Source organism: Juglans microcarpa x Juglans regia, chromosome 3D (genome assembly GCF_004785595.1).
Source record: "Juglans microcarpa x Juglans regia isolate MS1-56 chromosome 3D, Jm3101_v1.0, whole genome shotgun sequence".
Classification (NCBI taxonomy): domain Eukaryota; kingdom Viridiplantae; phylum Streptophyta; class Magnoliopsida; order Fagales; family Juglandaceae; genus Juglans; species Juglans microcarpa x Juglans regia.
In genome coordinates, this window is record NC_054598.1 from 2,372,933 (window position 1) to 2,394,186 (window position 21,254).

General features: G+C 35.1%; 2 protein-coding genes and 1 pseudogene across 15 annotated transcripts; 2 read left to right on the forward strand and 1 right to left on the reverse strand.

The window, feature by feature from the left end:
* Positions 1-919: 919 nt before the first annotated feature.
* Positions 920-6,953, forward strand: LOC121255443 (phosphoglycerate mutase-like protein 1). Of its 11 annotated transcripts, XM_041155772.1 has the most exons (11): positions 986-1,066; positions 1,706-1,766; positions 1,952-2,013; positions 2,090-2,274; positions 2,401-2,480; positions 3,194-3,356; positions 4,338-4,412; positions 4,518-4,606; positions 5,897-6,016; positions 6,529-6,573; positions 6,650-6,953. In XM_041155772.1, exons 3-11 carry the CDS (start codon positions 1,995-1,997, stop codon positions 6,774-6,776), a joined length of 903 nt encoding a protein of 300 aa, XP_041011706.1. In that variant the 5' UTR covers positions 986-1,066; positions 1,706-1,766; positions 1,952-1,994; the 3' UTR covers positions 6,777-6,953. The 11 variants fall into 11 exon arrangements, with proteins under 11 accessions (XP_041011710.1, XP_041011703.1, XP_041011704.1 ...); XM_041155776.1 differs by lacking the exon at positions 1,706-1,766 and having other exon boundaries at positions 920-1,066; positions 2,167-2,274; XM_041155769.1 differs by lacking the exon at positions 1,706-1,766 and having other exon boundaries at positions 926-1,066; positions 1,937-2,013.
* Positions 6,954-7,250: 297 nt separating this feature from the next.
* LOC121255386 (fatty acid amide hydrolase) lies at positions 7,251-18,168 on the reverse strand. 4 transcript variants are annotated; one of them, XM_041155683.1, is made up of 21 exons: positions 17,627-18,164; positions 17,444-17,531; positions 17,146-17,255; positions 16,998-17,058; positions 16,609-16,799; positions 16,400-16,529; positions 16,149-16,226; positions 15,902-16,049; positions 14,700-14,812; positions 14,537-14,612; positions 13,652-13,723; positions 13,173-13,224; positions 12,241-12,321; positions 12,063-12,146; positions 11,759-11,862; positions 11,460-11,552; positions 10,211-10,300; positions 9,625-9,689; positions 8,846-8,907; positions 7,785-7,880; positions 7,251-7,648 (listed from the first exon to the last, which is right to left on the reverse strand). In XM_041155683.1, exons 2-21 carry the CDS (start codon positions 17,520-17,522, stop codon positions 7,586-7,588), a joined length of 1,848 nt encoding a protein of 615 aa, XP_041011617.1. In that variant the 5' UTR covers positions 17,523-17,531; positions 17,627-18,164; the 3' UTR covers positions 7,251-7,585. The 4 variants fall into 4 exon arrangements, with proteins under 4 accessions (XP_041011617.1, XP_041011619.1, XP_041011618.1 ...); XM_041155685.1 differs by having other exon boundaries at positions 10,211-10,279; positions 17,627-18,159; XM_041155684.1 differs by having other exon boundaries at positions 16,609-16,793; positions 17,444-18,168.
* Positions 18,169-19,415: 1,247 nt separating this feature from the next.
* On the forward strand, positions 19,416-20,671 carry LOC121254164 (annotated as a pseudogene).
* The last annotated feature ends 583 nt before the right edge of the window (positions 20,672-21,254 follow it).

Sequence of the window (21,254 nt, forward strand, 5' to 3'; positions counted from 1 at the left end):
ACTACCTTGGCACGTACACGTCCTAAAGTAAGGTAAATTTATAATTAATAAATAAATCAGCATTTTTCAAACATGCGTTCCTGTCATATATTAGACACAAGATAAGAACTTTATGGTCATTTTAACAAGTTCTAAAATAAATAAATAAAGTAAAAGAATAATCTTATAACTATTTTTTATTTTACAATTATAATAAAAAATAATTTTATAATATTAAAGTTTAATTGTAATAAAATAATATGATTTATTAATTATTTAAAAATAAATTAAGTTAATTTTAAACGAAAACAAGAAGAATCCCACGACTTCCATCAAATTGGAATAAACAACATCAAACCTTGATTGATCAGACCACTATTTTCCTAAGACAAAAGACAGAGTGGACGGGAGAAGCTGTGAGAAAAGCAGCAGAGGAACCCACCCACCCCATCCGTCCATGCCCATTTATTAAAATCAATAACTCCTAATATTAATATTTTAAGTTAAGTTAAGATGAGTTGAATTGAGTTGAGTTAAATTGAATTATTTATAAATAATAATGAGTTAAGATGAATGAATAAGTTTTATAAAATTTACTTAAAATAAATTTAGATATATTTAAATGTTAAAATAAATTTAGATATATTTATAAAAAATTAAAAAAAATTATGAATCTCACGTAAAAAAAATTTCAAATTTAAATAAATTTAATAATTTTAAAATTGAGTATTTAAGTGTAAGATTCATCTTAATTTAGGTATTCACATATATTTTTTTATTATTTATTATTTTATTATTATTTTTAATAATTATTATATATTTTTCTATTATTTATTATTTTATTATTATTTTTAATAATTATTATCTAATATTTTTAATATTTTATCGTTACTTTTTCACTATTATTCGTATAATATCTCAAATATTTCACTGCCAAACACATGATAGCAGACGTACGCGCAGTCGCATTTCTCTACCATATGATATCTCTCTTCCACCACTTGCATTCCTCTCGCTTCTCCGACTCCGTCTCAATCATCCCCGCTTCGATCTCGTCTCTCGGCTCTTTCCCTCTCCTCTTCCCCCGGTACACCTTCCCTTCCACGGCACTCCCTCTAACATATATCTTCACATGTGGGTTTTTTATTGATTTTTTTTTTTTTAATTCGTGCGTATGGTTCTTTCTTTCTTTTTTTCTTTCTTAAAAAAATTATGTATTTAAGTTGTTTTAGGTGGTGACTTAGGAGGAGGACTGAGATAATTTTGAAACTCCCATTTAGCTTAGCAGATGTTTGGTTTCCTTGATGTATGAATCCCGTAGGAAAATAGTGGTCTGATCTGTCAAGGTTTGATATTGTATATTCCAATTTGATGGAAGTTGTGGGGTTCTTTTTGGTTTTTGTTTATTTCCTTTAGGACTTGTTAAACTGACCATAAAGTTCTTATCTTGTCTAAAATACAAGACAGGTATGCATGTTTTAATAATGCCGATTTCTTTATCAATTATAAATTTACCTTACTAGTTATATATGTTTCCCATCACGTTGTAAGTGGTAACTGCATGTTTATGAAAGAAAAGCTGTTAATTGTATGGAATGAAAATTTTAGAAAATGAAGAAGGAATTACTAGTTGGAAACGTATTGGACTTGAACCATACATGCTTTCAGCACTCACTAACTGAACTAACTCACTTTAATTTTGCGGCACATTGTTTGGTCTGATCAGATATTGTCGTTAGGGGAACATGTGTTGTGCTATGGCGCCACGAGCCATATGACGTCACCTTGTAATGCTATTTGAGCTACGTCTCCGGATCATGTTGCACAAACACATACACTACAGATATATGATTTTAATCGAATGTTATCTTGAAATCCGTTTTTTTTACTTGAAGTTTTTCAGGCAATTACCATTATTTTTTACTCGTATTTTTCCTGTTTCTGACTTGAAAGCTAGTGTGTTCAATTGCAGACATGGATGGTGGTGCAGGTCCAAGTTTGTTTCCACTGCACCGATGCAAAACTCTCCATCTGGTTGGTACCCAAATCTACTTTTCAATTATGTACAATGTCCATCATGGATCTAAACCTGCTATAAATTTGTCTGAAGGACATTCAAGTTTGCCTTCTTTCTTGGCTTTTGTTCGCAACTTAAGGCCTTGTGGTCTTTTAAAACCATACATCCAGGTGAGGCACGGACAAGGAATCCACAATGTAGACGGAGATAAGAATTACAAAGCATACTTGTCTCCTGACTACTTTGATGCACACCTAACTCCACTAGGCTGGCAGCAGGTATGAAGCAAGTCATTATTACAATTTTATCTACAATTTTTCCCTTGCTGGAAAGATCGCCATACCCCATTGAAAAATGTTGCTTAAGTTTTTGTTTTTTTTTTTTTTTTTTTGCTGTTGTTGCAGGTTGATAATTTGCGAAAGCATGTTCATGCATCTGGGTTATCCAAGACGATTGATTTAGTCATTACATCCCCATTGCTAAGGTTTTTATGTCAGCTTATTGTAATCCTCTTCATGGCCATTCATTGATATCTTTTCACATTTCTGTTTAAATCTAGAAGTAGTTCTTCTTCCTTCTGTGGTTTTTTTCTTTCAGTCATAATCAGTTTTGATGTTTGAATTGATGTCTAGTAATATTTTCTGAAAGATAGGCAGAAGTTTTTGTTTCTTGAATTGAAGTTCAAACGTTCATATTGACTCTCACTCTCACTCTCTTTTTCTGATTGTGGAAGTTGCACTCCAAACTGTTCACCAAAATTTGCAGTTCTGATGGGATTATATAATCAGCTGAAAGGAAATTCAAACATGGGTTTGATTCACACTCCATTTCCTGAGAAATAATTACCATCCAAAAAGAGGAAAAAACAGGGTCTTTGTCTAAAGGAATGTATTGAGATAGGGCAAGTGTTTAGAACATGCTTGTATTTGGAACAGTAATTTAAATATCCATGGCGTTTATTTGTTTGATGGGATTGAAAGACTATGGTCATGTTTGCAATGGTTATGCAGAAAGGCTCCAGTAGAGAGAGTATATACAAAATTCAGAATTAAGTTTAAGGAAAAAACTTAACTTAATTTAGTTATGCTTCTTTTCGACAATGGATTTGGTTCTTTAGTTGTTATTTTCCCTGAAAAGACATATTTCATGATTTATGTTGCAAAAGTCAACATTTTACTCATGTTCACTTGATTATAGGACTATACAAACTGCTGTTGGAGTATTTGGTGGTGAGGGTTATGCAGATAGGGCAGATGTACTGCCTCTAATGGTGGCGAATGCGGGAAATAGTGGCCGTGCTGCAATCTCAAGTCTTAATTGCCCACCAATCATAGCAGTAGAGCATTGTCGAGAACATTTGGTATGTCTTGTGAATATTTCCATTCTCCTTTCTTGCAATTACACTTGCCTTCCATCAGATGAGAGTGAATCAGATTGTTAACGGCCGAGTAACTTAGTTGTTGGCAGTGTAAAACCCACCCAAGATCATGCCTACAAGACTACTTTTAAATACTTCTTATCTATCGAGTATAAAATCTTGACAGTATCTCATGGAAAAAAATGCTTTCTGTAGGCAAGAGTGTCAACTGTTCCATTTGTGCCTTGATAATTTGGCTTGGTTTTGCTAATTTGAGCAGCACAAATTTCAGAAATGTCCGATTCAACTTTTTACAGAGACAATTCAAGGAACATGTTTCATATATATTAGACCATAGATATTTTTCTTACTTCTAATGAGCTTAGTACTTTTTTTCTGATGAATTCATTTTTTTCTGCATATAAACTAAACATGACAGTACAAGATGCAAATGCACAGAGAGAACATACCACAGGGCAAAAAGGAAACTGGTCAAATAGCTAGCTGCCACATGGCATATGAGTTGCTCAAAAGCTTATTACAATGGCTCTTAATGATAAATGCATTGTTTGAGACATCGAGCATGCTGCAAATTTTGTTAGAAAACCACATTGATAAAAAGACGATACGTGCATGCAATAGTCCCGGTAAAAACCCAATGTACAACACTAGAATGTCCCCACTGAAGAAGTCTATCTTCAGTAGTGAACCTATTGTGAATAACCAGCCATGCTTTAAAGCTCACATTTGGAGAACCAAATTAGCTTCCACCTAGCCGCCACTGGCGGGGCACTCACAATCTAAATTTAGATAGCATATAATATGTATGCTGAAATATGACCTATTAATAAATATATGTGCGCTGAACTATGGGGAAGTGTACTCTGTATGGATAAGAGCCTTTGACCTTGCAGCAGGCAATGCCCAACTGCCTCGTTGAATGATATCTAAAGCTACTTTTGTTCTGTATATCTCTGGTTGCAGGGAGTTCACCCTTGTGATAAAAGGAGAAACATCAGTGACTATCAGTTCCTTTTCCCTGCAATTGATTTTTCTCTGGCAAGTACTTCGATAAAGTAGATCTAGAGGCAGCAATACAGTTACTAGTGAACGTTCGTTTTTTCCTTGGATTCCCTGATGAATAACTTTCAGATTTCTATGCAGATAGAAAATGACGAAGATGTATTATGGAAGGCCGATATTAGAGAGACAAAGGAAGAAGTTGCAGCTAGGGGATTGAAGTTTATGAACTGGTGATGATGACCTTTGTTCACTATCAGAACTCTGGATTTGGGTCAATGCATTTAGGCTCTAAATACATTCAAACAGTACCTCACTGATACTTCAACCACCAACTACATGGAAACTGCAATTGATTGTTTAATGTGCTATCATCTTCGAGTTTAACTTGTGCAATTGTTTGTTAAATGTGCTATCATTTTAGAGGTCAAACTTTATTTTAGTTGACCGCGAGCTTTTCTAGGATTGTTAGCTTAATCCTTTTTTTATAAGTAAGAGTAAAGCTAGCTTTAGAGCTCGTTTGGACGCTTGGACTATCTCATAATTCTATGAATAGTAGTGAAATGGTTTGAGTTAAGATGTTTTATTGGATTTTGGAAAATGAGAGAAAAAATTGAATAAAAATATTAATTGTTGGAGTACAATCCTAGAAAAGGGGATGATATTCATGATTTCTTGTCTTTAGTTCATCGCTCTTAGAATGTATTTAGGTGTTCTTTTGTATACTTCCTGTATACTTGGTACATTCCTATATCATTCATATCAATAAAGTTTATCTCTTACTTATAAAAAAAAAATTGTTGGAGTATAATTTTTAAATATTATTTTTGTTTTGAAGTTTGTAAATTTTGTATTGATTTTTTTGTTTTCTTGAAAAGTTGTATTGGTTTTTATGTTTAGATAATAATTAGATGAAAAAGTTGAAGATTTGAAAATGTAAAATGTTTTGTGTTTGAGTGATGTTTGGGAGCAATATCTAAGGCCTCTACACCATACACCATCCACATAGCATAATTTGATTTGTAAGATTCAAATTTTAAAATTTATTTTCCATATCAAATTATGCCATGTGGTTGGTGTATGGTGTAGAGGCCTTAGAATAAAGTTATTTGATGTTTGAAAATGAAATTATGAGAAGTTTTGAGAATTTTGTGTCCCATCTTTGTATCCAAACGTCCCCTTAATCTTATATTGTTTAATATAAACTGTTTAGCTTATCAGGTCTTTCAAGATCTTTTTTTTTGCGAGAACAAAATACCTTTCGAGAGCTCTTCATGATTCCCTATTAACTTTTGTGGGGTATGAATCTAAAGGGGCAATGGATCTCAAGAAGTATCTAAAGTCACAAGTTTTGGATTGATTTTCTCAATATAATGGTTCCCGATTAGCTGTACAGTTTACCACATAAGAGTATTGTTATAGCACTATAAGCACGCGCACACACATGTGCGCGTGAACACACACACATGACTTTGACATGATTGTATGTGGGACCTAAGCTTTTCTTTGAATTTCTTTCTCAGGTTGTGGACAAGGAAAGAGAAGGAGATAGCAATTGTTACCCACAGTGGATTCTTGTTTCATACGCTAACTTTGTTTGGAAATGACTGTCACCCTTTGGTGAAAAAAGAAATATGCAAACAGTAAGTACCTATGATGCCTTTTATTTATTTTAGAGATACTATGACCGCACCCTTCAAACATGAAACATAAACTCAGTTGATATGGATGCTCCTTTTAGAGTGTTACCCCATGTTCTCCTGCGTACATAAGATACAATATTCCCCACACGAGTTTTTTCCTTTACTTTTTCCCCATAAACGTTCCTCTGGCTTTTTTCTCCTCTAGCTTAATGCTCTTTTGTCCTGAGAAACTGCATAATGCTAATGTCTGAGTACAAATGCGTGTCTTTGCATGTCCTCCATGTGCGGTAAAATTTATATTTTTCTCATCCTTTAGCTGTAATGTGATAAATTCGATGTATTTTCTTTTCCTTTGTGTGTATACATGTGTATGTCATATGCATTTTTTTCTTTGGGTAAGAGCATCAGTTATAAGGTAACTACTTCAAATAAAAATTAATAGGCTCATGATGCAGAATCAGTTATTAACTCATTTGTGAATGAGAAATAACTTTTGCAACATGTTCTTACAGCTTTGCGAATTGTGAGCTTCGTTCTATGGTCATTGTTGATAGAAGGTGAGCTCATGAACTCTTCACGACCGCAAGAGACTGTCCCATTCAGGATTCGTAACGATTTCTCTTCTTTTGCCAGTATGGCAGGTTCAGATGACTCGCCAACTAATTATCCAGGAAAGATACCTTCTGGGCTTGATCTCCCAAGTGATGTTGCGGTCGAGAAGAAATTGGAGAAAGAAGAGCCAGATTCTGGATTTACGTAGTAAAAGAAGTGCCACAAGTTTTAAGTGGTGAGCGAAGAACAAGAAGTTCCATGATATGATCAAAAAAAAAAAAAAAAAAGCATTCTTCCAAGCTCTGGTTTCGTACTAGACATTCCAACATGTTCTGCTGGTATCTTTAGTACTTATATTCAAATAGTGGAGTTTGAATCTGATTAATCAACGAAGGGATGAACATTGATTCCTTTTTGAATGAAAATTGGATGAACTAGATAATTAGGTGATAAGAGACACTGTAATAGAATCGATATCCGGAGCAACTCAAGCCAATCTACGCCTGTTCCATCACCATACCCTTCCTACACCACCCTTTTGTTAGACCATGAGCGACGTACTGTTTGTTGTCGTTATGAAATCGATTTCTCTGCTATGCTAGTCTGTTGGTGCTGCAGCCTGCAGCTGCCACAAGGATTTAAGTACCCGAGAGCGGAACAACGGCAACAAGAAACTTCCAACTGTGCTCTGAAATCCCTAAGCCGGGCGGCCTGGGGGCTTAGGTATGAACATGGCAAACAAGAGAACCTGACTCTCAACGCAATTCAGTCTCTTAACTGTTTCCATAATAACTATATATGGCACCGGGTCTCGTTCTGAAGCCAATTACATACAAACCTCTAGGAAGTTGATGAAAAGGTCTACATGCAACTTGTCCAATAGAAGATGGATATTTATTGTCACAACGGATCAATTTCACCAAGGAAACTGATGTTGGACGTGGGCCAATTAGCATAGAATCCTGACATATTGCGTTTTAACAAATGGCTATCACGAGCACAGCAAGAGGCAGCACTTTAGTTAGTCCTCAGAACGTCATAAAAAGACACAGGCCTCTTCTTGGACGTTACACACAGTTCCTGAAAAGACATAAGATGTGGGTCAAGGCATGCCCTAGAAATTATCAATTTTCTTTCACTCAATAATATATATATATATATATATATATATATATATATATATATATATATATATATATATAAGAACTGATGATACCTCTATAGCAGAAGCCACACGCAAAAGGGAAGCTTCACCCCATGGACGGCCAATTAGTTGCAAACCTATTGGAAGTCCTTGTTTATCAAAACCGACCTGAAAGTTATAAAATTGATCCACAATAAGATAATAAGACAACAGAAGAGTGAACACCAAAGGTGGTCACAAAACACCTTTGGTGTTCATATGCCATTGCTTTGAATAGTGATTGAATGTAATGGGCTATCAAGCACCTTGGAGCTGTGCCAAAAAAAAAAAATTTAATAGGTTACAAGATTGACTTCAAACTCCTTGAAATTAGCTTTATGTGTTAAGGCCTGGTTTGAACAATTGAGCTCAAATACCAATTGTTTGAATTTTCACGAAGGGTTCAAATTCTCTTTTCTTTTTTTGAAAACAATGAGAATAATTTAAAGGTCAACACTAAAACAAACAGAAAGTGCTTTTAAACATAATTTAGGAAGTAAATATTACAGAGATAGGTGAGGGTAAGATTAAAGAGTGCTTTCTCAAGGTCAAAATATGTGAAAGAAGTTTCCACTAGGATTGTATGCATAATAAATTGCTTACTAATTAGCATATGATATGGAAGGGGAAACAAAATGCCATCAACTGATCAACCTAATCAGTTATTTGAGATTTCAACATCAACCCAGCTTGGGAAGTAGGGCTACAGTTTATTTACATTATTAGACATCCATATATGTTTCAGAGTACCATAATATTGATTGTTCCTCCAATTATCCAGCACCTTATGTTCTACTTAAGAAAAGAAACAGAAAAATCAAGAAAAAAATCAACAATTGGATTTCCATTTTTTTTTTCCTTTTTATATTTCTTACTCTTCGGATTAAAATTTTACAGATCTTGCTTCCAAATGCATTATGATTGGTGGGAATTCTTGCAACATTTGTAGAAAAGCACAAATGTATATTCATAATTGATGATGTAGGTAGAAGTCTACACATACTTACCGAGAATGAAAGCGAACTACCGGGAATATGTATGTAAACAATACAACACAAAGATATGAATTTAAGAATAAGATATGCATCACTCACAGGCACAGAAATGGCAGGAAGTCCAAGAAGATTAGCTGCAATGATAAACCGCATAAGATCACCTGAAAAACAAGAGGAAGGAGACTTTAAAAATGGTAAGAGGTGTAAAACTATGCATACAAAGCAGATGTACCAGGAAACAACGTTGTACTACAGATGTAGCGTGAAGAGACATAAAATGGAGAATCTCTGACGAGAAAAGGGAAACTGGCCATTTGCCTATTTTGCAATTTCAAATTGGAGATAATCGAATCTACAATACCAGAACATGCCCATCGAACAATCTCGAATTTTAGAAATTGGAGATAATTCAATCTAAAATAACAAAAAAGAGACATGCCCTAATTTACAATTTCATATGGTCAATTGTAGCTTTAGAATTTGATCAGCCATCTCAAGCTTTGCAAGGTTTTAGAATCTCATGCAGTGATATAACTACATCCCACTTGCTCCACGTAGCTTAGGTGCTATTTTCAGATTAAGGGCATTAAGAGGTACATATGCTCGTACCTGGAGTAACATGCTACATGGGATGAAATGATAGAAGGGTAAATTGGTCTCGTGGGATAAACAAGGTCTCTTGGGCCTTCTGTGGAGTTCTAAAACATATTTGGCCCATTGAGGCCTTCTAACGACAGGTTAAAGTTATGGAATATAATGAGTATTTTTCAGTTGCAGATTTGGAAACAATCATCTTGGTTGAAAAATCATCTTGGATGAAAAATCACTTTTTCAATTCATACTTTTCAAATGACAGAATAATCTTTTGATGAACATGCCTGTAACCTGCATGTCTGTCTCCCCATGTTGAAGCGCACTAGGAGGTATCACGGGAGCTGTCATGCTGTTTTGCATAAGAAAGCAAATCAGTCCAGTTACAATATCTCAAAGAAAAATATCATATGCAGGTTACACATGATAATCAATTAGAAGTAAACAAGTGCCCAATTAAAATTAGTATTTTCTTTGAAAAGCAGAGTAAGACTATGTACTGAAACTCTAGCTAGAAGCAAATGGCTAAAGTAACTCCCAGAAACTGACAAAGCAGAGATTGAGATCGTTCAGAATGTGCATAATATAAACCTAAATATAAGCTTTGTAAAAAATATGCCTAAGAGGATCGTGATCAGACTGGATCAGGCATTTAGTCAATAATTACCAGGAAACCGAAGACCGAGAAAAAAAAAAAAAAAAGATATTTATTCGATACTTCTATAAAAAGAGCCAGAAAAGAACTGTAGTACCACAGTGATGGACTGTAGTAGTCCATATCCAAATTCAGTCCCCAATTGGATTAATTATGTATATCGTGATCTGATCCGTTAGCTGCACTTATTATCAAAGTGATCAGTTAAGCTTACATACCCTGTTGTTGGGGTCACTATGACATCAACGTTCTTGAATATTGCCATGTGATGGTACATTATCCTTCGCCTGAAGAGTATATGCAAAAAACTATAAGATATCTAAATTAGACCAAGCAAAGAGCATTTGAGTATCTCACTTATTATAATACGGTCTTAAATGAGGATGTAATAGATGATAAAATGCGTTAGATATTTTAAGTTCTGTGTCCATGACATTTAAACCATATTTTTCTGAAAATGATGGTGTGAACCATTGTGTAAAGAGGATGGGTAAAATTAGATCTATAACATCTGACATAAGTTGGCATGATATATCGAAGAAGAATCTCAGATATTTCCCCAAGGGTCTCTAAGAAAAGAAGATCAATAAGCATATAATGAGCATCCCCCAGTTCTCCGTATCATGCATCTAGAAAGAAATCTAAAATGAGAGCTTTCTGAAGATATGATATCATTCATTGTGTGAAGAATGAACAAGAAAAACTAGACCTAAAATGCATGAAAGGAACTATTTTCTGGAGGTCCATCAGGCCTGGTCAAGGTGCCACACATCATGGTAGGAATAGGGTGCCCCTGCACCTGGATACTTTTAAGAGGTTATGAACAACCATAAATAGTAGATAAATATATCCAGAAAAGACATCTGGGTCTTTTATACCGTGAAAACTCATGAGCAATCAAAAACAGGGTTGTCATGTCTTAACAAACAAAAAGTGGGAAACAAGATCACTCTGCCCATTCTCGTGACCCGCTTTTGGGTTTTCCAAAGAGCTCTCCAAGTTGTCATTGGTAATTTTGTATTAATCTAGCTTCACCCAGAGATGGAAAATTCAATGCATCATTTCAGAAAGCACGGTACTGTAGCTTTTAACATGCACAAGATTAGAAATAAATCAGTCATTAATTTACTAGTCTTTCACATCCAGTACAATTCATGAAAAATCCCTTGAAAAGGGAACAAGGAAAGGAAAAGAACATCTATGGAGCAGTGTGTAAATATTAGAGATACAAAGTGGGAGATAGACGATAAGCCTTTCATCTCGCTAGATTCCTACCCTGAAGATCACATATCTACTTAAGAGGGAGAATCAATCCCTCTTTTATGAAACATCATAGACCTTCCTGAAAATCCATGTAAACTAAGGAAGCTTGTAAGGATGAGACAATTCCGATATAAATTATGAAGAATCAATTATATGAACAGCATACATAGTGTGATGCAGTAAATGATCGTTATTATGACTCACCTGAGACACTGGGCAGCAACATAGTCTGATGCAGTAAATGATCGAAAAAGGGCCAAACTAGTACGAGTATCGTATGTCATTCTCGCAGCTTTCCTTCAGAATGACAAAAGGAGGAGAAGATATCAATTTAATATAATGCCACCATTAATTCTGTCTTTTTTATAAATAATGTCATCCTTGGATAATAATAGCAATCACTCAGAAAAAATCCAATAATTTGTAGAAAGGTCTTTGTTCCAGTTTCAGCACACAATAAACCTACTATTTAATGTTCCTTCGACAAAGGCAAAGAAACATACCCATCCTCACAATCAGGATTCACGGAACACAGCATTTCAGATCCAATTGAAACAAGATGAGCATTGCGCATCTCATGGAGCTCGGGTATAACAATCTCCACCATCTTGAAAAATAATACATGAAATATGAAGCATCTAACCAGTGTGATTGAATAAGCACTTCAATTCTCAAGTTCAAATGTATTTTCAGAGCAAACTATTAGCATGTCAAAGGACAGAAAAAGCCATTTTATGTCAAAACTAAATAACAAAAGGGTGAATGGTAAAATTGTTATAAAGTGCATAGTAGTCATAATGCACTTACTCTACAACCATGAGCTTTGCACAGCAAACCTAGAATATCTTCACACTTATCAGAAATATCAGTCGAGTTTACATCATTGAACCACTGCAGCAGAAAAATTATATACTCTTACAATGACGTCGTGATATCTAAAGCAGTTAAATTTCATCCACTTTGGTGAAAACCAATGTGAGATTACCGCTGTATACTTTCCAATTCGCAATGATTCCAAAGCATTTAAACCGTCGTGTGCTGACAGTATTGGCAAACAAGGTGCAGACTACAAATAAAGTAAAATAGTTAAATTTAAATGTGATACACAGTTCAGATAGTTAAACAAAGGTGCATCATAATTAACAGTTTAGAGGAATAAAAGCTATCAAAGATATCATAGGCATGTCTGTACCGAGCTATATAAATAACTAATTCCACTTTCAAAAATGATTACTATTCCAACTAAATGCCCTGAACAATTGGAAGAAATTAAAAAGGACCACGTAACTCAACTAAGCCATAATCCAAACTGAATTGGGAAAATAAATGAGAACCAGTGAAGTAACTGACAACTTGATTCTAGAAAAATTAAACAAATCGGCAGTCAATGCAAATGCATCATTGGAATGATGATGAGCTGTAAGAGCTATTAGGAATTTCACTTCTGGATCTATTGTAATCAATGGGGCATGCATCTTCTTTTTATGTTTTTGCTACGCACTCCCTGTCTCATATTTTGGTCTATTCTATTTTGGGACATTGCCCACTTTGAAAAGTCAATGGACACAATTTTAATAACCTTCCCAACTTGCCCTCCATTCAAGAAGTCTACACCCATTTTTTCCTTGACTTTATTTGAGTTCAAATTAAGGAGGGAAATATTGGAAACTTATGAGCTTTATGTGAAAAACAATGCATTAGATGATGTTCCCTTCAAATGTTGGATATCTAAACAGGATCAACAACATGCAATATAGGGGATATTCTTTTATTGACAAACCATGAGATACTAGTCAAATGATTCAATCCTTAAAAAGTAGAAAGATAAATGGAGAAGGTGAACTTGTACATTTTTGTTTTTCGACAAGTAAAAACTTGTATGCTATTTTGATAGGTAATAAGGTTTACTAAAGTTACCGGTTGTAAACTCTTTCTATTTCCAAGAGAGGATCCCAAGATTGCTGCATACCTGATAAATTATAGTGCAATGAGATCAAATTAAGGAACATAGCTAGTGTTCTCAACCAAATGGTTACTAACTGCTCACTTAAACAAGCCAATATTTTGTAACATGCGTGCATCGAACACTGATGTAATGTACAGAACTGGGAATCCAAGACATAGTTGCAAATAATAGATACTATGAGCAAAAGGATTATGCACTTCAAGTCAAGTCAATATTCCATAATATCCTAAAAAATGGACATTCCAATTTGGGAGGTCTTAATGATTCAAGAGTTATGCAATAGAGAGAGAAATATTGATGCAGAACTTAGATGTTTTCCAATGTAACTGATAATACATCAGCAATAGACCCAGGCAAGGAACAAAAATAGGATGAAATTCATAACAAGCCAGAGTACTGATCAACATCATCGCAAGCATGAAATGCTTACACTAGCATGACATCCTCCACTGTTGACGCAATTGGTCCAATAATCTCCACAGTCCCAGCATCACATAATGATCTACAAAGAAAAGGTTCCAAACAGAATGATTTTAATCATTCATCCTTAAAAAAATAATAAAAATAAAAATCTCTTCCTATAGCATAAAAAGTATCTTCAGTACATTAATGCCATTAAGTAAACGTTTAGAGTGTGAATAACTGAGGACTCCTAGCCCTTCCTATTGGCCATTTGCAAGGGTTGCACTGATTGAGGCAGAAGCATTAGTCAGACTCATTGGATCCGAAGCCAACTATATTTTAATTGGAGCTTAAGCCATTTCATACTCTTACACACGGGGTACATTATTTTTTTTTTATTTTTTATTTATAAGTAAACAAATTTTATTCATAAAAGAATTAAGCAAATTAAAATTTACCACACATTTAATTATACTCACCTCACAGAGAGTTTCTTCTTTCCTTTTTCTTATTACCTTCCTCGTGTATGTAGAAGTTAAGATCGAATCCATTTGATTTCTAAAAAGGATTACCAATCCTTAACTTTTCAAGGAATCATTTATCAGTGGTTGCGAATTATCTATTGTTCTCAATATTTGCTACCTTGGTTGGAGGAGGAGGATCATTATAGTAATCATAACAACTACCATCCTTACACAAGAACCACAGTGACTTTTTCCAAGGGGGTTGACCTACAGGATAACTCCAATAATAAATTTACTATTAAATAAAAGAGATATCAGACACTACAATAGAATCTGGAAAATATAGTTTTCATTTTCAAGTAGTGAGCAGTATCTATTTTGTAAAAGCATAAGGCCCAGATATACTAGCAATATATCATCATGCTCGATCCCACAGCTGGAAGGCTTACCCTTCCATATCCGTCCGTCCATACGTTGTCTTGAAGCCCACTACACCACAGAGGGATGAAGGAATACGGATTGAACCTGCCTTTTAATGTTACATTAAGCATAAAAAATTAGCAAATAAGAAATGATAATCACAGTGCAGCCAACATATTCTATTTGCACAACCTCCGCCATCTGTTCCAAGTGCAGCAGAGCATAGTCCAGAAGCTACAATTGCTGCAGGACCTGAGGAAGATCCACCAGTATACCTTTCAGGTGCATGAGGATTTCTTGCTGTTCTGCACTTCAAAAATACATTTTTTTTTTTAAGTATCTGCACTTCAAAATACATAAATCAGGGAAATAAATTTTGTCCAAACTGGGAGGGAGAAAACAAGGAACTGTTCCCCAAAGAAATTAAAAACTCAAGAGTTAAATATCTTATCCAAGAAACCCAAAGGTTAGAGTCCTTATATAAGTATGCATGTACTTATAAAAGGTTATGAAAGAAAGAGTAAACAAAAGATAGTAGTGAGATTCCATTATCTGAAACAAATTATAACATTGAACAATTCCTCAAGTTGCTGACGTCTGTCAGTTCATCCATGTGGAAATATTTTACAAATGAAAAATTATGCAAAATATATATATATATATATATATAAGAGAAAAATTATGCAAAATAATTATCTGGAAAGACTAACATGCTCAGTGCATTGAGAGATAGGATTATATTAGCTGGACTAAAAGTTTTTTTCTCAAGGCCTAGCATAACCAAACAGCTAGAAACCGGACATTACTAAACTACTTACAGGTCAGAGTTGGGATTAAGCAGACCCTAAGTAAGTTTCAGGTTGATCCAATCATCACTGGTAAACAGTTAAAATCCAAGCTACGCTCACAAACACACCAACCTGGATAACTAACTATACTATGTTCAAAGTTCGAGCCCTGCCAAGGTTGAATTGGTTCCAGCTTGCATTTTCCCAGCCCAGTTACAAGCATAGTGTCTGGCACACTACTCCGAAGAAAAATCCAACCCAAACCCAACCCACTGACCCATTTCCTTGCCCCCTATCAAGGTGCCCCGAAACTACCAACATAACGGAAAGGTGAAGTTTTCTTCATCTATGTACATTATTAGATCTAAAACTGAAGATCTTGACAGCTATTGCAAATGTCCACAAAGTAAAATTAAAGAGTTTTTAGTGGCAATGACTGTGTACAATATTTACACGTCCACTATCCACCATCAATTTGTCTGACTGCACAGATAACTGTCAGTTAAAACTCGTTGGATATCACCTTGCCATAGACATATTGTTCATGTCAAACATCAACATCGGTATTGAAATTGCATTGTTTCAGCTGCTAAGAAATAAACTTACCCAAAATTAGGGTTATTTCCAGTCGTACCCATGCCAAACTCATGCATATTTGCTTTTCCTAAAAGGATCACACCACAGCTACGCAGTCTTGAAACACAAACAGCATCCTTTTTGACAGAGCGAACCTGATGCATCCATGTACTACCGCCTGTCACAACAAAATGATGCTGTGAGTTTGCTAATACATCAAATAAAGTCTGACCCAATAATTTTTTCAAAAAAAAAAAAAAACTCCATAGCCATCTACTCTTAGATGGATGAGGAAAGCAATCTATATCATCCTTGATTGCCATGAAAATCCCATCCAATATAGATAACGGCTTTCCTGCATTAACGACATCCAAAAATGCCATAATTATTAACTGGGGTATATTTCCACTGCAGTCAACACAATTATACATGATAAAATTTTACATTAGAGTGGAATTACTTGTTTTAGTTATTAAACCTGCAAATAGCATCATATGCCTGAATAACACCATCACAGCTCAGCCTTACCTTCCTCAAACCTTTTTGTAGACGCTGCAGCTTGCTTCCTGACTTCCTCAGCATCAAAGGAAATCAACAATGGTTGCGGGGGCTTCTCACTGCTGAACTCCTCGATAATTGGGATGATGCGCTCTGCCACCTACACTTCGAAATGGGAACTTTCCTGTTGTAATCCAGGTGAAAATGAACGCGATTACTAGCAAATAATAGAAACTTACTATAGATGGGGTCGCAAGCCCTGACCGATAAGCATAAGCATAATCACGGATCTTCCAGTACTTGAATGGTGGATCTTGATTCCCATTCCAGCTTCCAGGAAGATCGTAATCTGGAAGACACTTCAAAGCCGATTCAACTCGGTCTTCTGGTTTCCCGTCCTCATGAAGGGTGACAACGCCATGTTCTGGTTCTAATTTCAGATCAAACTCATTGAATCATTTCGTGCTAAAAAAAAAACGTTCTTTAGCAAAGAAAGCGATTACTTAAATTAACAGATGAACAACACAGAAGAGCAATAACAATATATATATATAGACGCACAAAATATGTTAGAACTTTAACCAAACAAAATGAACTAATATTGCACAAAAAAAGAGAGGGAAAAAACCTTGAGGAGGAAACTCAGGTTTAAACATGGGAGCCTCTGGTATCACGGTATTCCGCAACAACTGTAAATTGCCAATTCAGTCTCCTATAGCTGGAAATCCAATTGCAATTATAAATTCAAGTTCAGAAGTAACCAAAAAAGAACATACCTCGACCAATTTATTCTTCTTCTTCAAGTAGGATATGAGTAGGGAGCCTATCACCGGCGCTTCAATTATGCTCACAAAAAATTTGAATATGAACCCCGTCAAATGCGGTGCTGCAAGCCATTGAGACCAAATTTATAATAATAATAATAAAATTAAAAAAAAAAAAAAAGAAGAAGAAGAAGAAGAAGAAGAAGAAGAAGAGTAATTGATCATATGGATCAGAATACAGTTTTTAAATTTATCACACAAAGATTGCAAGTAACAAAGTTTGCGCGTGAAATTTGATCCTGTAAGCGACCTTGGATAGCTTCGGGTTCGTACTTGACGGTGGATAAGTCAACCTCCTGGGCCGGCACCATGACACGCTTCTTTCCCATCTTTAGCTACTGGAATAGAAACCAGAAAATGGTTCAGAATTGCAATTTCAATCGCTTAATCTCCTTCAAAGAGGCAATTAATCGTCAAAATGGGAAAACAGAACCTGGCACAAAGAGAGGGAGTCGGACTATCAGGTGAAAAGGATGCGATACGAAGCGGTCAATGGGGGTGGTTGAGCCGCTGAAACGCAATTTTAGTAGAGCGTAGAGAAATTGTCTTTTGTTCTTTTTGGCATTTAGTATATGATGTATTGCATTCGCCTTTCGCAGAATGGAGAAAGGCCGTCCATTACTACTATAACGCAGAGGTGCAGTCAATGCTCCCCATATTTCAGTTTCAGAACTGCGGGTAGTCGAGCGAGTCGGATACAAGTCAACCAGACCCGAACCAACCACCCACTCACGGCCCTGGTTCGCTGTTTCGATCGGATGAAAAGATCCAAATTGCTAACCGAAGTTGGTGCTGGACCCCCCTGCCCAGGGGGGGGAATGCGACAGCTCTGGTCAGGCTTCGTTTGCCTGGACGCATTTTTAAATGGTGGTAGGTCGGCTCAGGGACCAGGCATCAGGTACATTCATTGTACAACTCATCCGCCGACGTCGTTTCTCGCTAAATTGTTTGTTGGCCGGCAGTTGCTGTTGCGGGATCGCGGAACCGACTTCTCGATATTGCCGTTGAAGATGAGGAGTGTACTATCGTGCCCCTACTAGGATTTAAAGCGCGTGCGGGACACAGTATTAGAGTTTACGGATGGAGATTGGAGCCTAGGAACGGGGTTAGTTTGGACAGTAACCTAATACATAAATAATAGTGAAAATATTTTAAATTATTATGTTTAATGAAATTTTAGGAAATCAGTATAAGAAATTTTAATAAAAATATTAAAATTAAAATATTATTAAAATATAAATTTTTAATATTATTTTTATTTTAAAATTTAAAAAAATTAAATTCTTTATTTTATTTTGTTTAAAAAGTTAAAAAAAATTTAACCTCGTTTTGTTACATAGATAAGATGAGATGAAAGTTAAATAAAATATTATTAAAATATAATTTTTTATTTTAAATTTGAAAATTTTTAATTGATTATTTTATTTTGTATGATAGTTTGAAAAAATTATAATAATTAGATAAGATGAAATTATATGAGATAGTTTGAGTAATCTAACAAGACATGATTATGTAATGATTATATGAAAATTTTGAAATTGAGAATTATTTATATTTATGATATTTGGATATTAAAATAAGATGAGTTTAAAAGATTTTGCTATTCAAACTAGGCCTTAGAGCATCCCCATCCGGATGCCTAAAATTTTCTCTAAATTTTAGCTAAAAAAGACACTCCCTATAATTTTATCCTAAATCTTACTCATCTTCAAAAAATATTATACATCTCATTCCCTATCATTTCTCTATTCTATTAAAATAATATTCTTCTTTTCTTTTTTTATTTCTTTTTTCTCTCACTTCCATTTTTATTTTTAACCACTAACTATTTTGTCTTATTCTCTTATTTTCAAAAATCACATTTTATAAATACTTATACGATTTTTTTTCCATATACAATATTATTTTTCAATTCAACATCGGTATTAAAAATAATAATTTTTTTAAATATGTGCATTTTCTGCGTATTGATGATAAAATATTTTGCAAAATAGTACAACGGTAACATTTTGAATTCGCCATGATTAGTACACATGTTTTTTCATTTATACAATGGTAACTTTTTTTGTCTCTTCTCCAACAGTAACTTTTTTTGTCTTTTTCCTAACAGTAACTTTTTTTGTCTTTTCTCCAGCGGTAATTTTTTCCTCTATAAATACGCATTCTGCTTGCATTCATATTCTCAATCGAACCGAAGTCTCGTCTCCAACTCCTATCATCAAATGGCTCGTTCTTTCTTTCACAAATTGCTTACATACTTGTCATCTGATGATGAGTTGGATGCTTTTATTAATGTTGAGGCTGATGGAGAGTCATCGAGATATCGTGGAAATCGCCAACGTCGTAAATTTATTCGGCGTGATCATATTCAAAGGCACGAGCGCTTTTTCCGCAACTATTTTGCAGAAAATCTAGTATATCCTTTCAATCTATATCGAAGAAGATTTCGGATGAATCGTGCCCTATTACTCCGTATTTTAAATGAGGTAGAGGCTTACGAGCCTTACTTCATCCAGAGAAGAGAAAATGCCGGAAGACTCTGTTTATCTTCTATGCAAAAGATAACCGCAGCACTTAGAATGCTGGCCTATGGGGTTACTGGAGATTTTATGAATGAATACATACGTATCGGAGAAAGCACAGCAATGGAGAGCCTTAAAACATTTTGCAAGACAATCGTAACTGTTTTTCAGATGAATATTTGCAGTCTCCAAATGCCAATGATATTGCTCGATTGCTTGTGGTTGGTGAACAATGGAGATTCCCAGGAATGCAGGGAAGCATTGATTGCATGCATTGAAAGTGGAAAAATTGTCCCGCCGCTTGGAAATGTATGTACTCTGGCCACATCGGTGAACCAACTATTATTTTAGAAGCAGTTGCTTCATATGATCTCTGGATATGGCATGCATTTTTTGGTATGCCTAGTACACACAACGATATTAATGTGCTAGAGAGATCTTTTATTTTCACGGAACTTGCCCAAGGGCGTGCTCCACCAGTCAATTACACAATCAATGGCAACGACTACACTATGGGGTACTACCTTGCTAATAGTATTTATCCCAAGTGGCCAACGTTTGTGAAGACGATTCCATCACCCTAAGGGAATAAGAAGAAAAACTTCGCCACAACACAAGAATCTGCAAGAAAAGATGTCGAGCATGCATTCGGGGTACTTCAACAACGATTTGCAATCGTTCGTGGACCTTCCCGATTATTCAAAGTCAATGACCTAACAAATATAATGAAAACATGTGTTATTCTACATAACATGATCATTGAGGATGAGCGTGATGATAGTCAGGGTCTAATCATGGAGTACGATCAACTTGATAATGATATTCCAGAATTGTCACGCAGTCCAACAAATGAGTTTATGAACTTCATTCAGCGCCATCATGAAATAAGAGACAGCTCGGCACATCATCAACTACAAGCATATTTAATTGAACATCACTGGCAATTCCATTCCTAACAATAGAAGAGAATGTTGTGTTGGAGTCTCTATTTTATCATTAGTAGCGACGGTGTATTTCAAGTTTCTAGAATTTCCATTCCAAAAAACATGTTTGGTTCAAGAAAATGCAGTTTAAGTTATTGTAATATTTTCATTATCTATAATAGTTTAAGAATTTGTAATGTCTAGTTATAATCAAGCAACATCTATCCATGGATGACTTAAATTCGACGATCACGTTTTCTATCTTCTTAATAAAACTTTGCAAACGTACAAATTATATAATACAATTAACGCATAAAAGTGCCACAATCGAGTGGTTCATAATATACATCACCTTTAATACTGAATAAATGTTTAGATACAAAAAAAATAAATGCTTCAATATGAGGATGCATTGCGTCGCGCCAATATCTCTCATTGGAGTTGCTGGAAATATATCTGTTAAACTTCATTTAACGTACTCACATCAAGCAACATTATGCGCTCATTTTTTTCCAACCGGGCGATTTCCAGTTTCTCCGCCTCCAACCTCAGTCTCTCGTCCTCTTGTCTACTTTTATTTTCCTCCATTTCTCGTTCATATGCCATCTTCTCGGCC

What these genes read in the sequence shown, in the direction of transcription:
- LOC121255443 (XM_041155769.1), top strand. Translation starts at nt 960, where the DNA reads ATGATATCTCTCTTCCACCACTTGCATTCCTCTCGCTTCTCCGACTCC. An exon ending in TTCCCTCTCCTCTTCCCCCG is followed by an intron (nt 1,067 to 1,936) that starts GTACACCTTCCC and finishes CTTGAAAGCTAG; the next exon opens with TGTGTTCAATTGCAGACATG. An exon ending in ATTACATCCCCATTGCTAAG is followed by an intron (nt 2,481 to 3,193) that starts GTTTTTATGTCA and finishes ACTTGATTATAG; the next exon opens with GACTATACAAACTGCTGTTG.
- LOC121255386 (XM_041155682.1), bottom strand. Translation starts at nt 17,522, where the DNA reads ATGGGAAAGAAGCGTGTCATGGTGCCGGCCCAGGAGGTTGACTTATCC. An exon ending in GGCTTGCGACCCCATCTATA is followed by an intron (nt 16,530 to 16,608) that starts GTAAGTTTCTAT and finishes TTCGAAGTGTAG; the next exon opens with GTGGCAGAGCGCATCATCCC. An exon ending in GAATTGGAAAGTATACAGCG is followed by an intron (nt 12,147 to 12,240) that starts GTAATCTCACAT and finishes TTTCTGCTGCAG; the next exon opens with TGGTTCAATGATGTAAACTC.